The sequence below is a fragment of the Sminthopsis crassicaudata genome, chromosome 3 (genome assembly GCF_048593235.1).
Source record: "Sminthopsis crassicaudata isolate SCR6 chromosome 3, ASM4859323v1, whole genome shotgun sequence".
NCBI lineage: Eukaryota > Metazoa > Chordata > Mammalia > Dasyuromorphia > Dasyuridae > Sminthopsis > Sminthopsis crassicaudata.
In genome coordinates, this window is record NC_133619.1 from 25305151 (window position 1) to 25331864 (window position 26714).

The 26714-nt window shown below is 34.8% G+C and overlaps 1 protein-coding gene across 2 annotated transcripts in view; it reads left to right on the forward strand.

Moving 5' to 3' along the window:
- LOC141564806 (uncharacterized) overlaps positions 1–25785 on the forward strand; it is a 40864-nt gene extending 15079 nt beyond the window's left edge. Inside the window, exons 3-7 of one of the 2 annotated variants that reach the window (XM_074307678.1) lie at positions 1080–1173; positions 9885–10003; positions 12505–12626; positions 14764–14961; positions 25430–25785. In XM_074307678.1, the coding sequence (XP_074163779.1) occupies positions 1080–1173; positions 9885–10003; positions 12505–12626; positions 14764–14961; positions 25430–25541 (645 nt within the window). In that variant the 3' untranslated portion in view covers positions 25542–25785. Of the gene's footprint in view, positions 1–1079; positions 1174–9884; positions 10004–12483; positions 12627–14763; positions 14962–25429 lie in introns of both variants that reach the window. The other variant, XM_074307676.1, reaches the window with a different exon arrangement.
- The last annotated feature ends 929 nt before the right edge of the window (positions 25786–26714 follow it).

A 26714-nucleotide genomic window follows, 5' to 3' on the forward strand; every position in this document is an offset into this window, starting at 1 on the left:
GACATCTATCTGGCACAAGGAAGGTCATAATAAAATATTGATGACAGAGGTAAGATTGAAAATGGCCAAATAGAAGGTATTCAATAAGCTAGCCTTTCTAGGTATTAGCTAGAGGTATGAAATTGACATTTTTCAACTTGTCAAATTTATTCTTTTACCTCAGGTGTAGTTGTATAAAATATATAGCAATATGCATGTCTCTAATGGATAGATGAGGTTATGGGGTGCAGATTTCGTATCGAGTCCCTTCAGAGGGAAGGCTCTTAATTTAATTTGTGTCCTGGATGCCTTTGGTGAAGCCTATGGATCCCTTCTCGGAATAATGTTTGCTGTCTTGCATTCATAAATGAAGGAAATGCTAAATTTCAAATTAAGACTAATGAAAGGAAAGGGCATGGTGGATGGAGCTTTGGGCTTGAATCAGGAAGAATCACCTTCATGATTCATGAGTTCAAATCTGGCCTGAGATGTTTACTGTTTGTGTGACCCTGGGGAAGTCACTTAACCCTGTTTGCCTCAGTTTCTTTATCTGTAAAGTGAGCTGGAGAAGGAAATGGTAAACCACTCTGATATGTCTGCCAAGAAAACTCCAAATAGAATCAGGAAGAGTCAGACAGGACTAAAAAACTCTACAACATTTAAGCCTTTTATTTCTAAGTTTGATGGAATTCATGCAATCTATCTTTAGAGTGAGAGAGCTGTCTAATGAATTATCTCCTCGTTTACTCAGGGATGATGTTAGACTATATAAGCATGGCATGATGGGGACAGCTTTGCATTTGGAGTCAAAGAAACGTATCTCCAATCCCAGATTTGATAATTAATCTAGGCAGGGGCCTAAATTCATCTGGACTCAGTCATTTATTCATCTGGAAAATTAAGGAATTAGATGAAATAATCTCTTAAAATTCCTTCTAATCCAAAACTTGTGATGGTCTGAGCTAATCCTTAGGTGTTTCTAGGATTGGAGAAGTCAACATTTCATATTCATTTTACAAATAAAAACCCAGTTAACAGGACCTCCAATCATTACCCCATTATTTCATTTCTCTTTTAATTTTCTCCCCCTTTTCCTTTAGCTTCCATCAGATTCTTTCAAATATCTCACTTGGAACAAGCTAGACCAACATGATGTTCAGGGAAACCAACTCCGTTGTCCAAGAGTGAGAAAAGGTATGTTAGCGAGCATAAGTGGATATGACATTTATGTTTGAGGAAAAGTTTCATTTTAATAAGTTTTCTTTGTGATTCTTTGTGATTTTTTTTTACAAATTTGAATTTAAATATATCTTCATCTCTCTTCCCCCATATTAGAATACAGATGGATTCTGTACAAAACTCTGAATCTCCATTTCTGCCATTTGATTTTGCTTTTGGATAAATTCTTCAAAAGCATCATAAGCTAATATAATTTTACCTGCTTTTGAAATTATGCTACCAGAGAATACATTTCTGAGTTTTTGTAGACTCATGGAATCTTGGAATGGGAAGAAACTTATGAGGCTATCAACTCATCCAAAACATATCTGAAGAATATGTGTTAATTACAATACACAATCATTACCCTCTCCCTTGAAAATCTTAAAACAAACGTAATTATGACTTTCTGAGGCAACCTTTCCACTTAGAGACAAATCTTATTACAAGGAAATTTTGCTTTGTTTTAGGTCATGAAAATTTACTTTGAAATTCCCATCCGTTGTACCTATTTTGCCCTCTGGAGTCAAACTAGGAAATGTCTACTCCTGGTTCTTTATGACAGTCCTTCCCTGAATCACAGAATGTCAGAATTGGAAGAAATAGTGTGGGCAGTCTACTTCAATCTTCATTGTTCTGTGATCTAGATCTATGATTTCATGCAGATAGGGATTTCTCACTGAACCAATTCCCTCCACCAAAGCAGATCTGGAAATACTCTGCAATTTATATTCTTGGAGAGTTCATTGGGCCACGGAGATGGAAAATAATTGGCCCAGGGTCATATAGACAGGATAGGTCAAAGGTGGGGTGTGAATCCAGATATTTCCTATGCCTGAGATCATCTTTCCACCCAGGACAAGCTGCCTCTCATCAGTATTAATCATCATGACCAAAAATTAATACAAATTCAGTAACCAGTCAATCAGTGATCAAGTGTTTACTGTGTGTAAGGCACCATTTTATGTACTGCAGCTTTTAAATGAGTATATTTATTAATTGGCAGCTAAGTGGCACAGTGGATAGAACAGCTGACCTGGAGTCAGGAAGACTTCTTTCCTTGAGTTCAAATCTGGACTGAGACATTTGCAAGCTCTGGGCATGTCACTTAACCTGTTCCTCATCTTTAAAACAAGCTGGAGAAGGAAATGGCAAAGTGCTCTGGTATCGCTGCCAAGAAAGCCTAAAATGGGTTCATGAAAAGTCAGAGATGATTAAACTAATTCAGTGTTTGCTTATTTTGTGATTCGTAAACTGATTTGTGGAGCTCACTACAATAATTCTACAGCATCCCAAGGGAATGTGGTCCAGAGGCTGGGAAGCCCTTAATCTAGTCCAAAGTTTCTTTTTATATATAGGGAAATGGCCACCCATAGAGGATAGATGTTTTGTCCAAAATCATCTAAGTAATAAGTAGAAAAGAGAGGATTTGAGGTATTGTTATCTGATTCACAATCTTGTAGGCTGTACCACATAGAACTTGTAATTAATAGAACAATTTAAATTAATCAATAAAACAGTACCCTTGGGGTACTATTTAACACTTTGCACAATTTGGCTTCCATTTACCTTACCAAAGTTATTCGATTTTCTTCCATGTCATCTTCTTTATATTCCAGTAAAAATGGAAGTCATTACCTGAGCTTATGAGAAGTTAATATTCTATTCCTCTGCACAGCTGGTCAAGCTATTCCACAAATACATAAGGCATTTATTCCCCATTTATGCATACTACAAACCTTGTTTTCCTTCAAATATCTTAGATATTATCTACTCTCTAAAACCTATCTTGATCCTCTCATTTGGTAGTTCCCTTAATCTCTCCACTTTTCTAATCTATACTTAGGTTTGATTATACATCAGAAAAAATGTAAGTTTCATGAGGTTAAGGAGTATTTCTTTTGGATTTATTTCCTTGAACAACACCTGAAATCGTGTTTGATAAATTAAATAACGTTTATTCTATATTAATCATGTATTTAGCAATAACATTGTAATATAGGAATACAAATGAAATCTATTTTTCAGGATAAATTTAGGACTAGTAAAAGAATGAGACCAATGCAAGAATATTTTGAGTCCTCTTCTATCTTAACAGATTCTCTCTTTTTTTTTTCTTACAAGTTTTTTATTAACTAGATTATAAGTTCTTTGAGGGCAAGGACCACTTATCTCATTTCTTTTTTATTGAAATAGAATGGATGATTGCATTCATTCCCATTTGTGTAATGATAATTCCTATTTGTGTAATGGAGTTTTCCCATGAGGTAGGAAAAGTATATATTATTATGGAGTTCTTTTTTGGTCCTCATCTATACCTTACTATGTTTATGGGACTCCTGTTGCAAAAGCCCCTGCATCAGTTAGCCATTTATTTATAACTTAGGAATTAAAAAAATACCTTTAGGGCAGCTAGGTGGCATAGTAAATAGGGTACCAGTCCTGAATTCAGGAAGATCTGTGTTCAAATTTGGCCTCAGACACTTAGCACTCCCTAGTTATGTAACCCTGGGCAAGTCACTTAACCCCCAATTGCCTTAGCAAAAATAAAATACCTTGGATACTGTAAGATTCAATAAGATAATAAAATAGCATGTATCAGAAAAGGGCTTGAACTAAACTCTTTCTGACAACAAGGTTAGCCCTCTCACCATTATACCATTCCATTCTGCTTCTTAGAAGTGTTAGAGAGATGATATGACTTATCCTTGACCACCCAGCTGGGCAGTGTCAGAGGTTAAAGATCAAATACAGGCCTCTCAGTTCAAGATTCCATACTTTCTACTATAATTGCTGGACAGTGGTTCTACCCAAAGTTTCAACCATGAAACACATGAATTAATCCTAGTATTTGTCCATTTGTAAACAAAAGCAAAGAAGGCAAATGATGGATGAATTGTAAAGCTAATGGTTGGTCTTCTGTGACTCTTGTTATCACTTTTCCCCTCCTTTCCTCATTTTGGACTAATGGAGAATAGGATGGATTTATGATCAAGTCCCAGCTCTGAAATTTACTCCTAGTGTGATCATGGACTCATCATTTCACTCTTCTGGATCGTAATTGTCTCAAATGTAAAATGAGAAAGTTGGAATAGATGGCAGTCTATGACTCTCTGATCATTAGGCCAAGAACCTCCTTTCTTTCCAACCAGCCCTTCCATCAAAACATAAAGGAATCTGATATGTCATTCACATGTTCAAGGAGTTTGGAAGGAAAGGAGAGAAATGATATCACACTTGGTTGGCTGAACAGAGTTTGAAGGGAGCCATATATGTTTGAAAGCAGAAAGATAGGAGCATGTGGCAAGTGAGAAGCAGAATAATGAATAAAAGGAAGAGTCCTAGAAATGGAGTTCAGTAAATCTTAGGAGTTTTAAACCTTATTTTTTGATTGTTAGTGATATGACCATAGACCAGTTATTGAAATTCAATGAGCCTTCTCTTCCTTATCTGTATAATAGAGATAATCATGAAAGTGTAGGAAATATTTTGCAAACCGACCATTACAATTTGAAATGTTAACTATTATTTTTATGACTATTCCCTCTACAGAGGGTAGGAATAGCTAGAAAGAAGCTAGGAGAAAAAAAGTAAATTAATTAATTATTCAATCAACATTTATTTAGCAGTTACTATTTGACAATCTTGGTGAAAGACACTAACGATATGAAGTCACCATGTAATAATGTCTGATCTCAAGGAGTTTATATCCTATCTGTGGAAACATGTACCCATTTAAGTAGATGCATAATAGAAAGAAAGTAAATACCAGGGAAGTTCAGAGAGATGAGACCCTTGTCATTAGTGGAATCAGAAAAACCTTCATGTAGGTTCTAGGTTTTGTAGGAGAAGAGGAATGGAATCTGGAATCCGGACACAAAGAAAAGGATGAACTATACTTTCATGGACCTAGTCATAAAGAAAGACATGAAAGGGATAAATAATAAATTTATATTTGAAAGGAACATAAAGACATTGGGTTCAACTAAAAATTCATTGATGATGAGAAAGTTGAGCACTCAGGCACATTAAAAGGTTCACTTTAGATTCCAAAGAAAGAATATTTTTTAAGGAAATTAATACAAGAATTGACTGGATTCACATAGACAGCAACTGCCTAAGTCCCTAGCATTTTAACACCAATCATCTTGATTCCAAGCTCAGTATCTTTCCATAGTTTTGCTTTTCAATGAAAGAATCCAATGCTGTTTACTCACCTCTAGGTAGAATGCTAAAACACTAAGGATAAATAGTAAGGTATAAGAAGAGTTTATGTATAGCTAACAACCAGAATGATATGAGTCTTTAGAAAAAAATGAAAAAAAAATTAAAATGCCTTGGCTAAGGGAAAGAACAAAGGAAAGACCCATATTTGGAGAAGAATAATTCTAATCCAGTTCAGAAAAATTAAGCAGATCTGTTTAAGAAAAGATTGCAACTTCAGATAGATGAAGAGATAGTAAGAAAACACATTGAGATGAGTTCCATACCGAGGTGACTGATTATAAACAAGAGTATTGAGGAAAATGTAGTCATGATTGTTGAGCTACTATTAAAAGTCTCTGAAAAAAGTTGTTGAATAATTACATTGCTCGAAAGATTGATGGTGGCTAAACTGATTTTTAAAAAATAACAAAACTTTGGATTCTGGCAGTTATAAACTAATATGCTTTCTGTTGAACCCCAGGAAAAAAGGATATTATTAAACATTGTTTCAGCACTTATGAAAAGAAAACATGTTCACTAGGGGCCAACATAGTTCTTTTAAAAAAAATCAAGACTAATATCATTTTCCTTTTTGATAGGATCATTTGACTGGTAGATCAGAAATCTGATCTGGAAATTCAGTGTAAGTGAACAGTAAAATAGCTATTTCAAAAAGTTCAATTCATAGTAGGCTATATTAGATCATAGAAGGCAATAGTAATTCTATTCTATGCTCATTGTGACTATGTCTAGACAGTTGTGTCTGTTTCCAGGTGCCACATTTCAAAAGGGATATTTATGAACCAGAATTTATCCAGAGAACGGTGGTCATGATGAGAGGATGACAAAGGGTTACCTTTTAAAGAGAAATAATTAAAGGAGCAAAAGATCAATAGAAGTCAAACAACAACTGGACATGGCTAACTTGAGGAAGAGATAACTTGAAGAAAATATGATTAACATCTTCAAACAATTGAAAAGCAATTATCTGGAAAAAGTTTGATCTATATAGGGGTCTAGACCCAGAGTAGAAGACTTGAGCAAAGGATTAACTATTAAGTAACATCCAGAAATGGAATGGGATCATTTGACAGATAATGAGTTTCTTGTCACTGGATGTGTGCAAGAAGAAGCACGATGGCCACTAGTCAGTGATTCTGTTATAGCAATACCTGTATAGCTTAGGAATCTGATTTGATGATTGCTACTTGATTGCAATCTAAAATGACCTTCTCAGTTCTAAGTTTCTATTATTCTCAGAAATAAAAGCTATCTGCCTTTACATGAAAAAGTTCACTTTGGGTTCCAGAGGAAAAAAATATTTTTTAAGGAAATTAATACCCTGCAACAAAAATCAGCTTCTCTCTATTGATTTAATCTTGAAGTAGATATCAAAAATTGTTCAGCTGTTCCCAAATCTCAGATATCTAGAGAGAGTTCCTAAGAAAAGAGAGGTTCTCTGGGGGTATGATAAATAATTTGTTCCTGAGACTCTAATTATTAGAGAATGTTAAAATTAATCTCTCCCAATTAGAAATCAAACAAAAAAAATCAAACAGTTATCCGGGGAAACAAATGGATATTTTTATTGTTATTTAAAAATCTCTCAGAAAGTTATTCAGTGGCTGCCTATTAGGAGTTTCAAGTCTGGCAAGAAAGAAAGAATAAACTCTGAGGTATGAGGTTCATGCCGCCATCTCTCAGCTGTCAGATAGTAAATACTGGTGCTCTCAGCTATTGAGATATAGCTTCAATTACCATCCAAGACTGAGCTAAAAAAGGCAATCCAATTTAATACAGCTTCTCAGCATTGAGGTGACTTTTGGCCTCCAACTTCAAAATAATCTTTGAAAGTTCCTTTAAAGAGAAATAATTAAGGGAGCAAAAGATCAATAGAAGTCAAACAACAACAAAGGGAGGTGAATTGAGTAATTCTGGGACATGAGCCATATAGAAATGTATCCCAAACTTTTCTTCTCCCACTTCAGTGCAGTACAGAGAGAAACTTTTTCCTCAGTAATTAGCTGATTATTCAATTTTTTATCCCTATGATTCTTTGAGCTAAGCATAATGAACCAAAAATACATGCTCAAAATAGTTGGGCATTTTATTTTGAAATGACCTTGAAGATGACAGGCCCACCACTTTAAGGTATCAGGCAATTTCCCATGTTTCTCTGGCTACAAGCAGGGCAGACAGTCTCCACCTCCCTGATTCCTGGTGAAATAGTTGCAGAAAACAGGTGTGAGCTGGGTAAATTATTTTCATCAGTGATAAACAAGATATTTTGAATGAGGAAAGGCATGGAGAGGGAAGGAAAATGACTCATATTAGCGAAAGAAAAGTACTTAGATAACTCAAGTGGTCCTTTTTGTTAACTTTGGTTATTTTCCAGGTTCAGAAACACCTATTTGTTAGATAATTCAAATAGTGAATTAAAAGATAATTCAAAATACTGAATCATTTAATTTCAACAGTGACATCTTTTCTTCCTCTCCTTGCCTTTGTGGAGAACATTTTTAATGTCCAGTCAACTTCAACTTCAATCACCATTTATTATCTCCTATATATCAACCATGGAGCAGTTAAATAGTACAAAAATTAGAGTTCTGGGCCTGGAATCAAGAAATTCTTTTAATGAGTCCAAATCTGGCCTCTGACACTTGTTTAGCTGTGTGACCCTGAGTAAGTCACTTAAATCGGTTTGCCTCAATACTACATTTGTAAAATGAGCTGGAGAAGGAAATGGTAAACCACTGTAGCCTATTTACCAAGAAAATGACAAACAGGATCACAAAAAGATGGAAGTGAATGAAAACAAAAATGTGCCAACCACTGTACAAAGCCCTACTCTCAAGGACTTTATACTGCTTAAGGCCATAATGTAGTACATTAGTGCTGAAATCTGCAAATCAGTGTCTGGTTTTCATTAGTGATAAACAAGATGTTTTGGATGGGAAAAGGCATGGAGAGTTTTGATTTGATGTCTTTTGTGATCAGTTTAATTCCTCACACATCAATGATTTAATTTTTTAAAATGAAGTTTGAGGAAAATCTGAATGATTAGGAAGTTGGCAATGTGGAGAACTTTTCCTTTTTCTTAGTCTAACAAGTCCTGAATGATGGTCAACTCCAGATTATCCATGGAAAAAGAGACTGTGAATCCCAGTGATTAATAAAATCCATTGTAATATAAAAACTTGTTTTATCAGAAGTCCTTAATGACCTTGCCCCAGTCTTTAATAGAACCACTAAATGAAATGTAATAATCACTATATGACATGTAGATGTAAAGTTTTTGAAGCACTTTACCTCGATTATGTCATTAATTTTCACAGCAACCCTGGGAGAGAGGTGCGATTAATTCTTCTCATTTTCCAAATAAAGAAAGTGAGAGAAGTTAAATAAATGATCCAGGAATACGAAGTCACTTGTCCAGGATTGCAAAGCTAAGAAGTTTCTGGGACAAGATTTAAGCTTGGACTTTTCCTAAGTCCAACATCTCTACTCCATCCACTATGTCAAGTGGTTGCCATGATTTGTTCATTGAAGTTTTCCTTTGTCTCTTTTTCCCTATGTAGTGTGTAGTTGGAAAGCAACATGGATTTAAAAAACAACAACAACAACAACCTGCCATCAAAGGGGAAAGAAAGGTCTGAATGAGTCATTCAGTTGAGTGCCAACATCCAAATAACCAAACATTTGCTAATATTTAAACCTGGGATAAAAATAGAGGGTTTAAATATTAGCAAATAGAGTTTCATTTGCTTTAGAAGACCTGTGAGAAGCAAAGTATTTGTCATATCTCATTTCACACAAGGCAAAAGATGAGAAGAATAATTTGCAATGATTAGGAAGTTGGCAATGTGGAGAACTTTTCCTTTTTCTTAGTCTAACAAGTCCTCAGACATAGAAGAATTTTTTATAACATGTTTGGTTGGTACTCACAGCGTTTGGATATAAATCTGTCATGTCTTATCTCCTGAAACTTGACAATAAAGTACATCAAAGGCCTCAAATTACATAGGTTGCTTATAAAAGCAGTTATTGGTCATGTTCCCAGAGCTGTAACTAGCAATTTTATAGCCCGGGCAAGTGATATAAAATGTGTTCTCATTCCCTTGAGACAGAGAAAGCACATTCTAGGATGCCCTGGAATTCCTAGTGGCAAGACTGCTATAAGCCAGTTGTAGGGAAGGAAAGGGTCAAGCCCTGAAGCTCTTCTGGGATGTAACACCTTGAAAGAAGAAAGTCATATCTACTTCTTTCCTTTGGCAGCTAATTATCCATGATAACAACCTACTTATCTCAATTGCTTCTGTCCAGCAGAGGGACTGAAAGTCCTGCCAAGATTCCTTCTAAATCTTGTTCTCCAGGAACAAACCCTGATTGCCTTAAACTAGCTAGAGTCCTGCTTGGTCCTTCTCCAAAGCTCACCTCATAAAGATATTCTGTCATATTTTATTTTGCTTTTGATTTAGGGCCTTCTGAAGAAGACCTACTTTTTAGATGTGAAGAATATCTTTTTTCTCCAAAGAAAAAAGTACTTGAAAAAGACAAATGGGAAAAGTGGCAACAAGAAAACTGGGAAGAATGTACGGTAAGAGTTTTTCAAAAGTTCTATGACTTAAATATGTATCTTCTTCATTATTCTTTAAATGTGATTTAAAAAAAAAGATAGCAATAATGATTTTAAAAACCACTAGTATTTATCAATAATTTTACCATTTCTCTAGCATCCCTCAGAATGTCAGCTGCTTGAAGACAGGAATGATTTCATTTTGAACTTTATATTAATATTCCAGCATCTAGTACAGTGCCTAGAACAAGGTAGTTGTTTAATCTGTGCTTGTTGATTTGGAATGGATTATTATTGGAATGGAATGGAGCAAAATTCCTTCTAAAAATTAACAAAGTGTCTATTTCTCCATTTCATTTTGGGGGTCCTTAATAATGTATTAATCATCTAGATGTTTAACTGGGACTCCTTTGGTTGTCAGGAAGTTTAAGCTGGAAGCCATCTTTAAAATTAGTCTAGAAGAGCCCTTTCCTTTGAACAAAGAAAAAAAAAGCTAGTAATATAAAGCAAAGAATCTTCTTACAATCTTAAATTATTCCTATAATTCATAGAACTTGGTATTTTGACAAAACCTGATCAGCCTATACCCCTTTATGTAGATCTGCTTATAAACAAGGGAGCAGTAAGTTCAGTCTTGAGTGATACAAATAGTCCTTTCTAGTTTTCTAGAAGAAAAGCGAGTGCTGAAAGTTAATCACCTCCAAGATCTTAAAATGGCCTTATATGTTATCTAGTCCATTATAGAGATGGGGAAACTGATATTTACTGAAGTTAAATGACTTAACTAAAGTCAGACAAGTAGCCTTCAAGCAGAGAACAAATGATAATTTTGGATCTCTCCTTTAACCTCGTTTCTTACTTTTTTTTATTATTCTTAGCTACAATTCAATATATTTCTTACCCAATAGAACATAAATCTTTAAAGGAAGAGAATTTCATTATTTTAAACTTTTGTATCATCAGGGCCTGACTGTGTGCCCTGTCTCTTGTGGGCATGTAGATGTTTGTTGAGTGGAATATTCCAGGGTGCTAGAATTTCAAATTTCATTGAGCTAAATGAACTTTGAGATCCCTCAGAAAAGTTCTTTGTTTATATTCAAATTACAAGCTGGATTTCCTTCTATCTTTGAACAATGGAAAGTTCTTATTGATTTGCACTGGAATAATTCCACACAGATAAACTAGACAGAATCAAAGAGAGGGACCAGAGAGGCTCAAATGGAGACCCAATTATCCTGTTTAGATACAACCATGGAGACTTCTCTAGAGAGAATACACATTGGAAACCAGTTGGACTATATGTCCTCTAATTTTTTTGAGCTTCAGATCCGCAGTCAGAAGGCAGCAAATCACTAAATTCTAATTATTAATCTTAATGGTACAGTTTCCTCAGCCTTAAAATGCAAAAGTTGGATTAAATCTCTCTGAGGTCCCATCTGACTTTAGATCCATGATCTGCAGAGGGGATTAGACAAGATAACTACAAGTGAATACTACAACTTGTGGAGCCATTCCCCAATTTCCAGTTCTTTGTCGCCACAATGGAAACTGCTATAAACATTTTATAACAGTTTTTTCTCTAATCATTTTTGGAAACAGATGTAGAAGCGTTATTGCTGGATCAAAGGGCCTAGGCAATTTAATAATTCCAGATTGCTCTCCAAAATGGTTGGATCAGTACACAATTCTACCAACAATGGATTACTGTCCCAACTGTTTTTCCACATCCCTTCCAACATTTGTCACCTTTCCCTTTCAATCATTTTAGCCAATCTAATAGGTAAAAATTGATATCCCAAAGTTGTTTTAATTTGCATTTCTCTAATCAATAATGATTTAGAACATTTTATATGATCATAAATTGTTTTGATTTTTTCATTGGAAAACTGTCTGTTCATATCCTTTGAGCATTTATCAATTAGGAAAATGAGATAGCTTTTAAGATCTCTTTCAACTTTATAAGCCTTTAATCAATGAACAATTTAATATTAGGTGTAGGGGATATATGGGCCAAAGGTCCCTTTTGGCCCTGCCTTTTATAATGATTGCTCCTTTCCAGTCAGAGTATTTACTTTTTATATTTATACTAAATCCCAGAATTAATGGTTATGAAATTAAAGTGATCATGTAGAAATTTTATTTTAAAAGGATATAATATAATTTTTATTTTAAAGCATATAGAGCTCAGAACAGAAATTAGTTTAGTGCCTTTGAAATCAAGAAGGTTGATAGACTGATTGATTATGAAAAACTAGCTATCTTCCAAAGTTATTTTTACAGTTATTTTTAGACATAAAGACAGTTGTCTTTTTCAAAATTAAAATACTGATGTTACTTTCCTTGCATGATATTCACAGGACTCTGAATTGTCATTAATTTTGGGTTTCAGGGGAAGTAGGAAGTATTGTGGTTCTATGTGAGATCATCAGATCTTTAAAAAAAAAGTTTTTGAAAAATGCTGCAAAAAAGAAATTGCTTTTTCACCTTCTTGCCCCCTCCAGAGTTTGAACATTTCGTTTCAGGCTTTGGGAGACCCTTATCAAGCAGAAAATTTGAACAGGATTCTCCGAAGACTAATTCGAGTAGAAACCCTTTGGCTGGTGGACAATTCTTTGACAGATCTAAGTGCCATTAGACTGCCCAGGTACTTAACCCATATTCAATTACCAAGCCAGTCTACAGTTTTACATCATCGTCTCTAAGCATGGCAAGGAAAGAACATTCCAATAGATCTAGAACGTGGTACTTTAGGAAAAAATTAAGCATTGATACTAATCTTGCATGAAAGATAGAAAATTGCTGTGGAGCCAAATACCTAGGCTAAAAGTCTGTCATGGAGTAGTGATGACTGCATGAATCTGGACAAGTCACTTGAGACATCTTAGTGTCTCGAGTGATTCATTCAGACTACAAATTGAGGAAGAATTGCTAATCTGTATTGATTAGAAGGAGTTAACTGGTATAGTTCCTTAAAGTCAACACAATCATTGGTCTATTTAAACATATAATCTAATCATACATCTCTTATATCAGTATCAGTAATGGTGGAATTCTTTGCGTATAGCTACATTTCAAAAACAAATATTTTAAGGTCTATTTTATAGGCACCCTAAAATATGAAGAGGGAATGCCTTTTGCTTTATAAAGGACTTGAAACATTTAGATGAAAATACATTTATTTGCAAATAGAGAAAATGGACTCATAATATTGTCAAATCAACTTATTAATTTTAAGCACTAATTACACTAGTCATAGAAGAGCAATTTATATTTACACAGTCATATGAGCAGAGAAGTCTGTCTCTCTTGTTGAGCAGGAAACAACAGTGTTGATTACAGGGCTGTGTGCATTTTATTCCAGAGTTAGGTGTTATCAGTCAACACTATTCATGGAGCACCTTCCTATTAGAAACTCTGAGTCAGTCACTATGAAGGAAAACAAAGAAATGAGAAGAGATGATCTTGGATTTCAAACCACTAGGGAGATGTTCATTCTTTATTTCTCTTTCTCTGTGAGTGTCTGTCTCAGTGTCTCTGTCTCTCTCTGTGTGTCTTTCTATCTCTCTCCCTCTCTCTGTCTATATCTCTTATTTCTGTCTGTTTTCTCCGTCTCTGTCTATCCCCTACCACATCCAATTTTCCTCACTCAATCATCAAGTATTTATTAAGCATGTGCTTAAAATCTAGATACTATTTCATTGTTATCTTTCTTTCTCAGCACTTGTCACAGTGCCTGGCACTTAGTAGGTACTTTAAATGTTTCTTTTGAATTGAATTACTAAGAGTGAACCCAGAGAAGGGTGAATAAAATGTGTACCTACTCATAGACAAACTTTGGGGATTAGTTGATTTTAAAAATTAGTTTTGAGGTACGGGAGGGAATTGGGTTAGTGAAGGGTAAGATGGGCCAAAAATTCTAAGAATAAAGAACATGGTACAAAGAGAGAAACCAGAAAATTAATTCTAGATTGAATAATACTCATTGATAATACTTTCCAATGTTAACTAGGCCCCATTCCCATCCCACTTTATTTCCCTCGCCTTCTATATCTTTACCCCTGCTTTAGGAGGACAATTTGTAAATGTGCTTTTTATGCATTATTCACATAGTATAGATCAACTTTATGCATATATATTTTTTTAATTTTTGGAGACCACAATGTTATTCTGAGATGTAATTCTCCTGCTAGGAAAATACTTTTAAAAACAAATTAATTCTCTAATGCAAACTGAGTTTGCCTTGAGTCTTCACGTCTTTCTTTAAAAAAAAAAAAAAAAAAAAAAAAAGCTCAATATTTATTTTTTCATTCACTCACCTGAGTCCTCCCACAGAATTTGAACATCATCAGAGTAACACCATCATTTTCTTGATCACTCATTCTGTGTAAAAGATGTTTCAGTCCCTGACAGGCAGATACCTCACTCAGAGACATTTTAGGGTTTGGTTTTTCACCAGGATCCAAATAATAAAGGACTCTTGCATCCACTTTCTTAGGTTATTGTGGGAAGTTATAATGATGCTTCTTATTTTTAACAACGAAGCTCAGTGTAATCAAATTATGGAATGAAACACACATGCTGAGAATAATTATTCACCAGGAAAAGGAACATAGTCACAAGAATGTTTTAGAGCACTTGAATGTTTTTTTTTTTCTTTTTAAATCCTGACTCTAATGCTATATTTTAGAATTTCAAAAGTATATCTAATCCCACTAGAAAAGTGAATGGATTTTTGAACCCTCTTGAGAAGATATTGTATGAATTGTTTTTCTTGTACCCAGATGCAAAGAATTAAATGTCAGCAAAAATTGCTTTACATCTTTCAAACAATTGCCAAAGATACCTGAAATACAGCATTTATCCTTGGCTGAAAATCAGATCACGACATTGATTGGACTCTCCAGCTTGCAATCCACTCCATTAGAATCACTCATGCTCAAGAGGAATCCCTGTGAATTTCACCAAAACTACCGAAAACAGCAAGTCCTCAAAGGGAAGGGAAAACGCATTTATTAAGCACCTATCATGTGCCACAAATATGAAAGCTGGTACTCTTATCATTCTCATTTTACCAGTGAGAAAACTGACAGAGGATAAAATGACTTGCCTAGATTCACACAGCTGGTAAGTGTTTAAGGCCAGATTTAAACTCAATTTCTTAATTTCAGACCCAGGAATCTAAACACCATATCGCCACATAAAGAGAGGTTTGTTCACACTGCACATTCAGTTGTTCTACTTCTAAAGGAGTAATTTCTTAAACACTTAGCCAGATTAAATTCTCCTTAACCAATTAAGTTCTTTTCCTGTTACCATTACTTCATGAATCTGAAGAACTTTAGAGATACCACCTTCAGCTTTATATCCTTGCTACCTTCCATTCTCCAGTCCACTTTTTTTTTCTTTTTTAAGTTTGAAAAGATTGGTACGGGCCAGTGCCAGGTACCTATAACAAGATAACTTTCCACGTATGTAAGGCATTTCATCTGAAACACTCTGAGTTATATTAAATTCTGCCGGGATGCATTTTTAACTCCAGTGTTCAATGAAGGACATTTCTGTTCTTTTCTGAATAAGAATCTGGTTTTGATTAGATACAGGCCAACATCCTTTCAAAATGCTTATTCTTTGGTTGGATTTTCATTCCTTTTGACTTCCAGTGTTCCACTTAGTGAACAGAAAGAGATAATTTATTAAATATACCAGAGCAGTCTGGAAGAGGTAATATACCTGCCAAGCATGAGTGAGTTTACTCTCTTCTTCACTATTGGGAGCGGGCCCAGGAGGTACAATAGAGTTCAAGCATCCTAAGTAAGGATGCCATGAAAACTGATGTCTTACTGCTCCTGGGCCCCTTTATCAGTGTTAGCAATTATTGTAAATCAGAAAGATAGAACAGAAGTGGAAACACAGAGACCTAAGTTCTGATTCTGGTTTTGTAACTAACTTATTATATGACTATATATTTATATGTATGGATATATATACATATATATGTATATATATGACTGTTATTATATGATGTTAACATCCTAGTTTGAGCCTCAGTTACTTCATTTCTTAAAATGAGGGAAGCAAAATTAGATCCAGAAGGTACCTCATTGTTATTATCTTTTTTAATCACATTTGACTCTTTGTGACTCCATTTGGGATTTTCTCAGCAAAAATACTGGAGTGGTTTGCCGTTTCCTCTTCAGAATCTCTGAAGTTAAGGAAAACTGAGGCAAATAGCCATTGTTAAGACTTGCCCAGAGCAAAACGCTAGTAGGTTTCTTAGGTTGGATTTGAATTCAAGTCCTCCTGAATCCATACCTAGTAGTCTATCTACTGAGTCACCTAGAAGTAACCTCCAAAGCTACCTAATTTCAATCCTGTCATTGAATGAATGAAGAACCTCAGATATTGAGAGCTGTCTTGGCTTGTCAAGCCTTCTCAAAAGAACAGAGCCTGAATTCAAAAGTAGGCTCTTAATCACCTGATTCCAAATTTATACACTTACAGGCTCATGGATTTGGAAATGGAAAGATCTTTGAAGCTATCTAATGTATCTCCTTATTTCCTAAGTGAAAAACTGAAACAAAATTTGGAGTCAAAGGACCTGGATTTGACGTCTAGCTAGTCTCCCTTAATACTGTGACCTTGAATAGATGTCTTGCCTAAATTTACATGGATGAACTCCCATCCAAGGTAGAATTTGATCCCAGAGCCTAATATAAGAACTACTTTTCTTTCTATTCCAATGGGCTCCAAGATCTTTTTTTTAGCTTTAAAATTCCATTCTAATGCTTCTTCATCCCCACTACACTGTCATAATAAAGCATAGCTTTTATTTCCTTTCTTATAAAAATGTCGTTTCCCCAACTCTAAAAGTATATTACATCATATTCCACTTTTTTTATCCCCACCTGGGATTCATGGGTATAAAAGAAATCCTGATGAGGAAATTCCCTCTACTAAGGCAATTGAGCAATTTTCCTGTAACTTAATGTTTCAGACATATGTTTAAGGAAGTCTGAGTTTAAGTGATACATTAGCCAGTATATGAGGTGAGACTTTTAATAAAACAATTAATAAACATACTGTGCTAAGTGTTGGAGATAAAAAACGAGGTAATTGGCAATCTCTGTCCTTATAAAGCTTCCACTCTAATGGAGGCCACATCATGCAAACTTTGCATGTAGTCTTGCCCATCAGATTGGATCACTTAGTTCTTGATTCTAAGACTAGCTATTTATCTATTATGTCACTCTGATTTTCATAAGCCTCAGCCCTTATTCATAGGGAAAAGTTAAAAGAAATAAAAATCCCTTCTTAATTAAAGAGAGACTATGTGACTGAGTGGAAAGAGAGCTAGTGATTTTTGGCAAGTCCCCTAATTTCTCAGTGCTAGAAAATTCTCCAAAAACATAAGGTGCCATTCTATGTTGGTAGAGGAAGTTTCTTTACCAGGAATTCACAGGCCTAATCTCAATTTTTACTGTGGACACATACCAACACCTTTAGATTAGGATAGATGAATGTCCTTTGTCCTCAAAGAACTGAATAAATAAAATAGAACTGTGTCAAATCCAATCAGCACTGATGAAGTACCAGAGTAGGCCATCTCCAGTTGTTCTGATCTCTATCTTGCCACTGGACTCAGATGAGAAAATAAAGTGAGACTGGTGACTTTGCACAGCCTTCTCTCCCTTCAATCTGACTCACTTATATGTCATGGACCTCTTCAAAAACAAAGGGCAAGCAACAATCACAAAACCCTGGGGAACACAAAGTCAATAAAAACCAATCTCTACCTTCAAGGATTTTTTATTCCACCAAAGAGAAAGTAAATTCCTCAATTTCAGTGAATTGCCATATTACTGTAATTTGAGGGCAAATTATTCCCACCATGTCATTTTTTCGGTAGAATAGATGCAGCAGTTTTTTTCAATAGCATCGCTAATTATGTTTAGGTGACATACTGAAAGCAAATTTCCCAGTAGCAGAAGGTGGGTTCATCATTAATAAAAATCACAGCCTTAGGCATCCTCTCTTTCTTCTAGGCATTATTTTGTTAATTTATGAGCAACTTTTCTTTTTTTTTTTTTTTTTTTTTTTTTTTTTTTTTTTTTTTTTTTTTAGCTACTGGCCCAAAGTTAGCCACTTGTTTCAAGTCATGCTTTAAAAAACTTACTTCAATATTTCAAGGATCTATAAGTCCCTTGGGGCAGTTGGTCTTCTCCTCCATAACACATTAGGATTTTAATCCCTTCCAAGCCCTGGCAGAAGATGGTTTTTTTTAGCTATTATGCTCAAAAAGCAAGTTGTTTTCCAATAACCAAATGTATGTGCAACATTTTTTAGTTGCTGGACCAAAGTTAGCTACTTATTTCAAGTCATGCTTAAAATACTTACTCTAATACTTCAAGGATCTGTAATTTCTTTGGGGCAGTTGATCTTCCCCTCCATAATGCATTAAGATTTCAACCCCTTCCAAGCTCTGTCCGAAGATGGTTTTGGAGATGTTATGCTCACAAAAGCAAGTTGTTCTCCAATAACCAAATGGATGAGGATGAGGATTTCTTCATTTCAAGCATCAGACATGTAGTCAGTCAATCCATGGCTGGGTCTATGGTTGTGCCTTGTCTAGCACCTATTTTAGGGATGCTCCACTGACCCAGTCTCTGTCTACCAAAGGTCACTTCTATGCCATATTGAGCCATTGAAGGAAGGCATTAGTGGAAGATATCTTAGAGTAATCCATTCCCAAATACTTCAACATCCACACTAGATATGTGATTTTATCAACGTAGCAATCCTTCCATCTCTGTCTGTTCTGTATGGCTACATATTGATGGAAACTGGCATTGGGAAAATAAAGTTAGTTCGAGCTAGCTATAAGTTCATAATTATTAAAACTTGTTCTATATTAAGCAATATTAGAGTGAAGTCCAACTATTGGAAATAATGAGTCCCATGATCATATATATTTGAATTCACACTGTTGGAAATTATAAGTATAAAAAGTATGATTATTGGTTCCATTTCAATGGAATATGCAGTGCAATTTCAAATGATATAACCACTTTATGAGATTCATTACTCTCACTAATGGGGACCTAGTTATCTCTTGATTACTACTGTCATTAGATATATAGGTGACACAGTGGATAGATATCTAGAATTGGAATTAGGAAGACCTCAGTTTGATTTCTGACTCAACCTTTATCATCTGGGATAGAGCCAAAGAAGCAGAGTACTGGCAACGATGCAGCTGTACTTTGCCAACATACCCCATCAAACAACTTTAAAATAACTCCTCAAATTGAATTTTGAAGTGATAGAGCCAACAAGAGCTCAGAGTGAGACTGTTTTCCAGCCTAAGATAACTTAGGAGGTCAGCAGGAGAGGTCTGTGACAATAGGGTAAAAGCACTCTAGAGAATGGCAACAGAACAAGAAGTGGGTCTTGGAGGTAGCTGCAATAGGGGCAGCAGCAGTGCAGCAGCTTTAGGAGTTTTCAGCCCAGAGAAGATAAAGAAGTTTGGATAAATGGTTACAAAAAGATTACAGGGACACTGCATGCTGACACTGGGGGCAGCTGAAGCTGGTTCCTAATTCTATTGCTATAATCAGCTCTGGGTCATAGTTCCAGGCTAGAGAGGAGCAATTCTTATCGATCACAAGGGAGTAGAGGATTTGGCCACAATCCCAAACCAAAGAGGAGCCCTAGCACATGTGTGACTACAGGAAGCCAGGGGAAGACCAGAGCACAGATGAAAAGATCAGTAACCATGCTTCTTCCCCATCATTTCACTATGGAAGCACTAAAAACTTGCAGACTTTTAAAACTAGCTCTGAAAATAGCAGCACAATAATCTGAAGCTCGGGACTATATCTCCCTAATCCCAAGAGAGCAGAGTCCAACTTTATATAACACAAAGCCAAGAAACATGCTGGAAAAATTAGTAAACAACAAAAAATGGATCCTAAAAAGGTATTATGGTGGCAGAGAAAACTAAGGCATAAACTAAGGCCTTGAAGAAAAATGTTAATTGGATCAAAGTCAAACAAGAATTCCTGGAAGAGTTAAAGAGATAAGAATGGTAGTGGGAAAAAATTGTTAAGAGAAATTAGAATAATGTAAGGAAATTATGAAAAAAGATTTAAATAAATGACTCAAAACCACACCTACCCTTTGATCTAGAAGTGCCACTACTGGTCTGTATCCCAAAGAAATCATAATAAAGGGGAAAATACCTACATGTTGCAAAAATGTTTGTAGCAGCTCTTTTCATGATGATAAAACATTGGAAAATGAGTGAATGTCCTCCATTTGAGGAGTGGCTGAATAAGTTATGCAATATTATTGTTCTATAAAAAATTATGAAAAAGCTGGTTATAGAAAAACCTGGGAAGACTTACATGAACTGATGCTGAATGAAGAAAAAAGAATCAGGAAAATATTGTACAGAGCAAAAAGAAGATTGTGTGATGTTCAACTATGACAGACTCTTCTCAGCAATTCAATGATCCAAGCAAAATGATTATAAAGGACTCAAAATAAAACCAATTACATTTCTATATGGGGAGAATAGTTTACTTTTAAGAATATTATCATAATTAGGGAATTTAGTAGGACTCTACATAGGAAGAAGGCATAAATGTAACTTAATTTAAATAGGAAAAATCTTAGAAAAAAAATGAAGGAATGGGAAAGACAGATATACTGAGAAAAGTGGAAAGGGATATGTAGAATGAAAAAATTTTCTCACATAAAAGACAAGAAAGAACTTTTTACAATGATGAACAAAATGAGAAGAGCAGAACTTAAACTTCTCATTAGAATTAGTTTAAAGAGAGAAGAATACACACACACACATACATACAAACACATACATACTCAGTTGGATATAGGAATCTATCTTATTCAATAGGGAAATAGGAAAGAAAGGAGAAAGGAGGGGAGTGATAAAAAGAAAGAACAGATTAAGAGAGAAGGTATTCCAAAGCAAAATAGACTTTCCATGAAGAGCAAAAGAAAAAGAAATAGAAGGTTAAACAGAAGAAAATGAAATGGAGGAAAATACATAGTAATGGACACTATAATTGTGAAAGAGAAGTGTTCATCCATAAAATAGAATCAAAAAGAATAGATTGGAAATTAGATCCAAGCTATATTTTGTTTATAAGAAAAACACTTTAAAAAGAAAAATGTACATATACAAAGAAATAAAATGAGAATCTGGAGCAGAATCTATTATTCTTTAACTGATATAAAAAAGGCAGAAGCAAGAAATCATGATCTCAAACAAAGCAAAAACAAAGACATTTAAAAAAGATAATCGGGAAAACAATATTTTGCTAAAAAGTACCATAGGCAATGAAGCAGTAACAAAAAATATTTACATCAAAGAAAATTTCAATTTCTCAAATATGTGAAGAACTGAATCAAACTTATAGAAACCATAGCTATTTCTCAACTGATAAATGATCAAAGGATATGCACAGATAGTATATAGGCATATAAAAATATGCTTTTAAATAACTATGGATTAGAGAAATGTAAATTAAAGCAAATTTGAGGCATCATCTTACAGCTATCCAAAATGGCAAATGCTGAAGGGATGAGGGAAAAAAGGGTACCCTAATAAACAATTGATGAAATTGTGAACTAATCCAAAACTCTGGAGAACAAGTTGGAACTGTGTCTAAAGGCTACAAAACTGTGTATAGCCTTTGACACAGAAATACCACACCTAAATCTTATCCCAAAGAAATCAAAAGAAAAGGATCTCTATGTACAAAAACATTTGTAGCAGCTCTTTCTGTGGTAGCAAAGAATTGGAAATTGACAGGATGCTCATCCACTGAGAAATGGGTGAAGAAGTTGTGGCACATAATTGTAATGGAGTTGTATTGTAATATTAAAAAATTATGAGGGAGTTGTTTCAGAAAATATTGGTAAAATCTTTATGAACTGATGCAAAGTCAGTGAAAAGAACCACATTGCTAAAAAAAAAAACCCACAATGGTTGTAATGTAAAGACTTAAATACAATGATCTAAGACAATTCTAAAGAATTTATAATGAAAAAAGTATTATCCACCTCCAAAGAGAGAACTGATGAACTCTAACTGTAAATTGAAGTAAAACTGAACACAAAACAAGTAAAATTTTCTCATTTTTATTTCTTTTTGCTTGTCTTTTTGTGTATAGATAATTTAGAAATAAGTTTTGCAAGACCTCACATATATAATTGATGCCATTTGCTTGCTTTTTTAGTGGATAAGGGAAGGATGAGAATTTGAATCTCAAAATTTTTTAAAGTAAAGAATACTAAAAATAAATAATAAATTTATTTAAAGGGAAAAAATATCAGCATGACTCTGTTCAAGCCATTTAAATTGATGTACCTCAGTTTCCCCATTTATTAAAGGAGGATCATAATAGTACCTCCTTCATAGAGTTGTGAGGATCAAATAAGATAACATGTACAGAGTTCTTTGTAACCATAACATATAAATGTTATCATCATCATCATTAATTATTATTGCTGTTTGGAGTCCAGGAAGATCATATTCCAATTCTTAATGTAGTTTAGTAGAGCATCTGAATATGTTTATTTAACAATATCTAATGAGGAAGCAATATGGGAAAGTGGTTAGAGAATTAGCCTTGAATTCACAAGGAAAAAATGATTTCTAGATTTCTGTACAGAATAACCTATATATTTTAGTGGAATTTTAAGTTATAATAGTATAAATATGCTATAAGACTTTTGGGACTCCTTAAATTTAGTTTGTATTTATATAGTGCTGTAAAAATAATTTTACTATTCCTGCTCAATTTAATTAGTATTACCTCAGTTTATTATGATTTAGTGGGATCAGTGATTTTATTAGTGAATTAAACTTGGTTTAGTTAATGCTGTAACATCAGAATTATATGGATTACAATTAATTAACCCACCATATATTGATGATTACTTCTACTTGATTAATAGGATATACTTATGCTTTATTAGTTGTGTTTGTTATGAGAATTTATAATAACTAATATTAGGAAATTTCTGTTAGCACTACTCAATCCCCTCTCCCACTCCTATAAGTGAAGTAAACTTGGAAAAAAAATCAAGTTTTCTTGTTTTCTTGTCATAAATAATTTTGCAGCCTGTGGAAAACCCTAGAATACTGCTGATAAGATGCTGGTAGTTGATGGATATCTCTCTTGCCTAACTGTAGAAATTCCCCTACTTCTGACAATAATTGATAATGAATTATAATGCATCATTCTATTTTTAGTGATCTCCCAAGGTCTATAAATGGTTCCAAAAACATAGGGATCCTTGACTACAAGAAAGGTCTTGGATTCAATTACTTAGGACCACTGCTCTGTAAATAGGTAACTCTCTAAGATTATAAGGTACAGAACACAGTCTCACCTGCACTGACAAAAAGGTTTATCCCTCTACCAATCATGACCAGTATGATCTCTAGAAACAAACTATTGAAGGCAGCAAGAGCTCATTTCAAATGGAGAGATGCAAGTCATTTTAAAATCCAAAGAGATTAATGAGGATAGCAATTATCATCAAATCCCAACTCACTTTTCCTCTGTCTTGTTCTCAAATTATCCAAGCTTCTGATCTTGTGGGGTTTGAAACCTCAGTACTTACAATGAGAAGACCATTTCGATTTCCTTTTTGTTGCCTAATGCCTTTTAATGGTTCTGACACCCTCTTGTTCTCCAAATCACTTCCCTTCTACAAGTCTCACATGATAAAATGAGGATGATAATAGCTACAGTACTCATCTCACAGTGTTGTAGTGAAGGAAGTCATTTGTCGACTTTTGAATGACCTTGAAAGATGAGTTATTAGTACTATAAAACCTTCATTTAGCATCAGTGACAGCTAGCCATCATGTTAGAGAGAAAAAGCCTTTAAAACTATGCTTGAAAGAATAAAATAATTATATGCTTCTCTTATTCACCATCAATTGGAATTGTCAAAAATGTTCACTCATCTTTTTCCTTCCTTCTTTGTTTCAGGTCCTCCAATCAGAAAACAGCACAATCCCAAAGAGATAGAAAACATCACCAGATATTGTTTATGGCCACGTTTAGGCCATTGTAGACAAGTGGATAACTTCCCAGCAGGAGATGCCACCCTTTTTTGACATATTAGTTGGAAACTCCTAATCCCAATATTATAAAATGTATTTAAGGGGCAAAGTAGGCAAACAGCTCCATACTCCCAATAGCAGCTTATTTCTGACCCCTTACTAGGAAAGCCTTAGCCCTTTCCTTCTTTCTCTCTTCCCCTACCCAGAGATTCTCCAAGACAGCAAAGAATAATATGGCACAGTGGAAATAACACTGGATTTCAAATCAGAGAATTTTGCATCAAATTCCAAATCTAAGATTTCTTGGCCACATGATTTTGGGCAAACCATTTCACTTTTCTGTATTTTACTTTCCTCATCTATAAAATTAAGGGATTGGATTTAAGGTGATCCTTAAAGAGTCATTCAGTTAAAAATCTATGATGCCCTAGGAGAAGAAACCATATCAAAACTTTCATAAAGATGGTTTGTTCCTCCATCAATCGATTTCAGGAGAACCCACTCTGAGAAGTTTCCATTTTTGGCATCCTAGACAAAAAGATACCAGATCTCTCTCCATAGGACATATACAATGCAGGAAAGTCAAACAGATGCCTACTCTGGAGAGGAGAAAAACCTGCTAGTGAATATCAGTTATAACTATTTGCTTGACATGATGAGAATTATCTGTCCTTCTGAACACAGCATCTGATTTGCATGTGGGAAATGTGAGCTGCAGAAAGGTGCCCTCTCTCAAGAGGGGTAACAGCCCAATCTCCCTCCCCCAATCTGTTTGCTCTCATTATTTTTCTAGCAGAATTCTTCTTTCAATCTTATCATTTCACAGTTCAGGCTTTATTCTCTCTCTCTTTTTAAACTTAACAGTATATTCATTGACCATCATCTTCTTCCTAGAATAGCATCAGTCAGCTAAATCTCTGCATTGATTTTCCCTAGAGCAGTCTGTAACAATTGAAATTTATTTCGGTTATAAAAACAAATCATGTGACATTCAACATCTATGATCAAAAGTTACAGTCTTTCAAAGACTTGTTAAATCCCTTGTCTAGCACCAGCCAGGTCAGTATTTCCCACCCAGGTGAAATATATAATTGTTGATCACGATGACCTCCAAGGTCTTTTTTAGCCCTAAATCTATCATCCTCTAATCCTATCACCTCCATGTGGAAGCTAGTGAAACACAGTAGGGTCAGGTTCACTGATGTTGCAATGCCATCATCTTTCTTATAATAATTGAAAACATAAAAGAGAACTTATTTATAGAGACTGGAGCTCAAATTGAATGCTCTGGGTCTTTAGCAGGTCAACCTAATTACATTACTTTAATATCTCTTCTGTTTCAGAGTCTTTTCCAGTTTGCCAAACTTAAAAATACTGGATGGAGTCCCAAAGCTTCCAGAAGACCATTCATTGCCAGAAATAAGCCTTTTTTCCAAAATGTGCACCATATCTTGATGTGTTCTGGAGAGGAAGAAAGAAATTTGCCAGTGTTGTTTATGTGAATGAGCAGGATACAGACATGATTTAGTGAAACTGTTTATGAAGTGAAATGCCTTCCCCTCAAAATCCAAGCTGATCAATGAGAAAAAAAGGAAATACTAAAAATGCCTCATATTTCTTAATGACTGTATCATCTATCTGCATTACACAGAATTGGACTCAACACAATAAATGCTGTTTCTTTCATTCACTATGGAAACTGTTAAGTCTTCTATTGAATTTTACATATTGGGGATTGGAATGGGGAAGAGAAAGGATCATTCTTTTGCCAATACAGAAGAAGAAAGCTTTCTTTGTTTTAGAATGTTTTATTTAAAATATCATGGATATTGTAAAACAGATATTGTACCCAGCATCCCTTCCAAAGCTAGTTCAGGTTCAAGCCATTTGGTAGGTAAATATCAAAACTATCAAAACTCTTCGACCCATAGCTCTCAAGGTTCCAGTGATGTGTTCGCTTTTCTTTCACCATCAGAGAAGCAAATGACATGTAAACAAATACATATAGTATAACAAATAAGAATATTGTCCCATATAACCCAGGAATTCACTATCCCATGAAATCACTGCTATCAGTAAAGCAGATCAGTGGTCTCATACTAAAACCATAAGGATGCCTACCTGCTCATCATGCATTGACTCAGAAAACCACAAATTAACATTATTTGTGTTTTATATTATATTTTTTACTTATTTTGTTCAACATTTCCCAATTAAATTTTAATCCAGTTCGGCATCCTCTGGGAGCTTGCTTGTGCATATGGCAGGAAGGAGAGCATACATGTGGCAGGAATGCACATGGAAGGACAGAGAGCATGAGAACCTCAGGAAATTCATGTTTCCTGTGCTTCATAGCTGCCTAAGCCTTCTTGTGATACCATCATGCTTCTCTCTGTTGAAGATTTGTTGAGCTTCTATGTTCTTGGTGACTGCTGAGCTGCTATGTTGCTAACTTCTGCATCCATCTTTATTCATCTGAGAGACAGTCTCTTTACTGAGCTGCTGCTACTGCTCGTAGGGGCCTTGCCCAAAAAAAGCTAAGAGCCTCTGACTATTTCATCCCATTTTTGTTATAGACCTCACCCAGTTACTCTGGCAGCTTGTGTAAATATTCCTTTAAGCACTTTA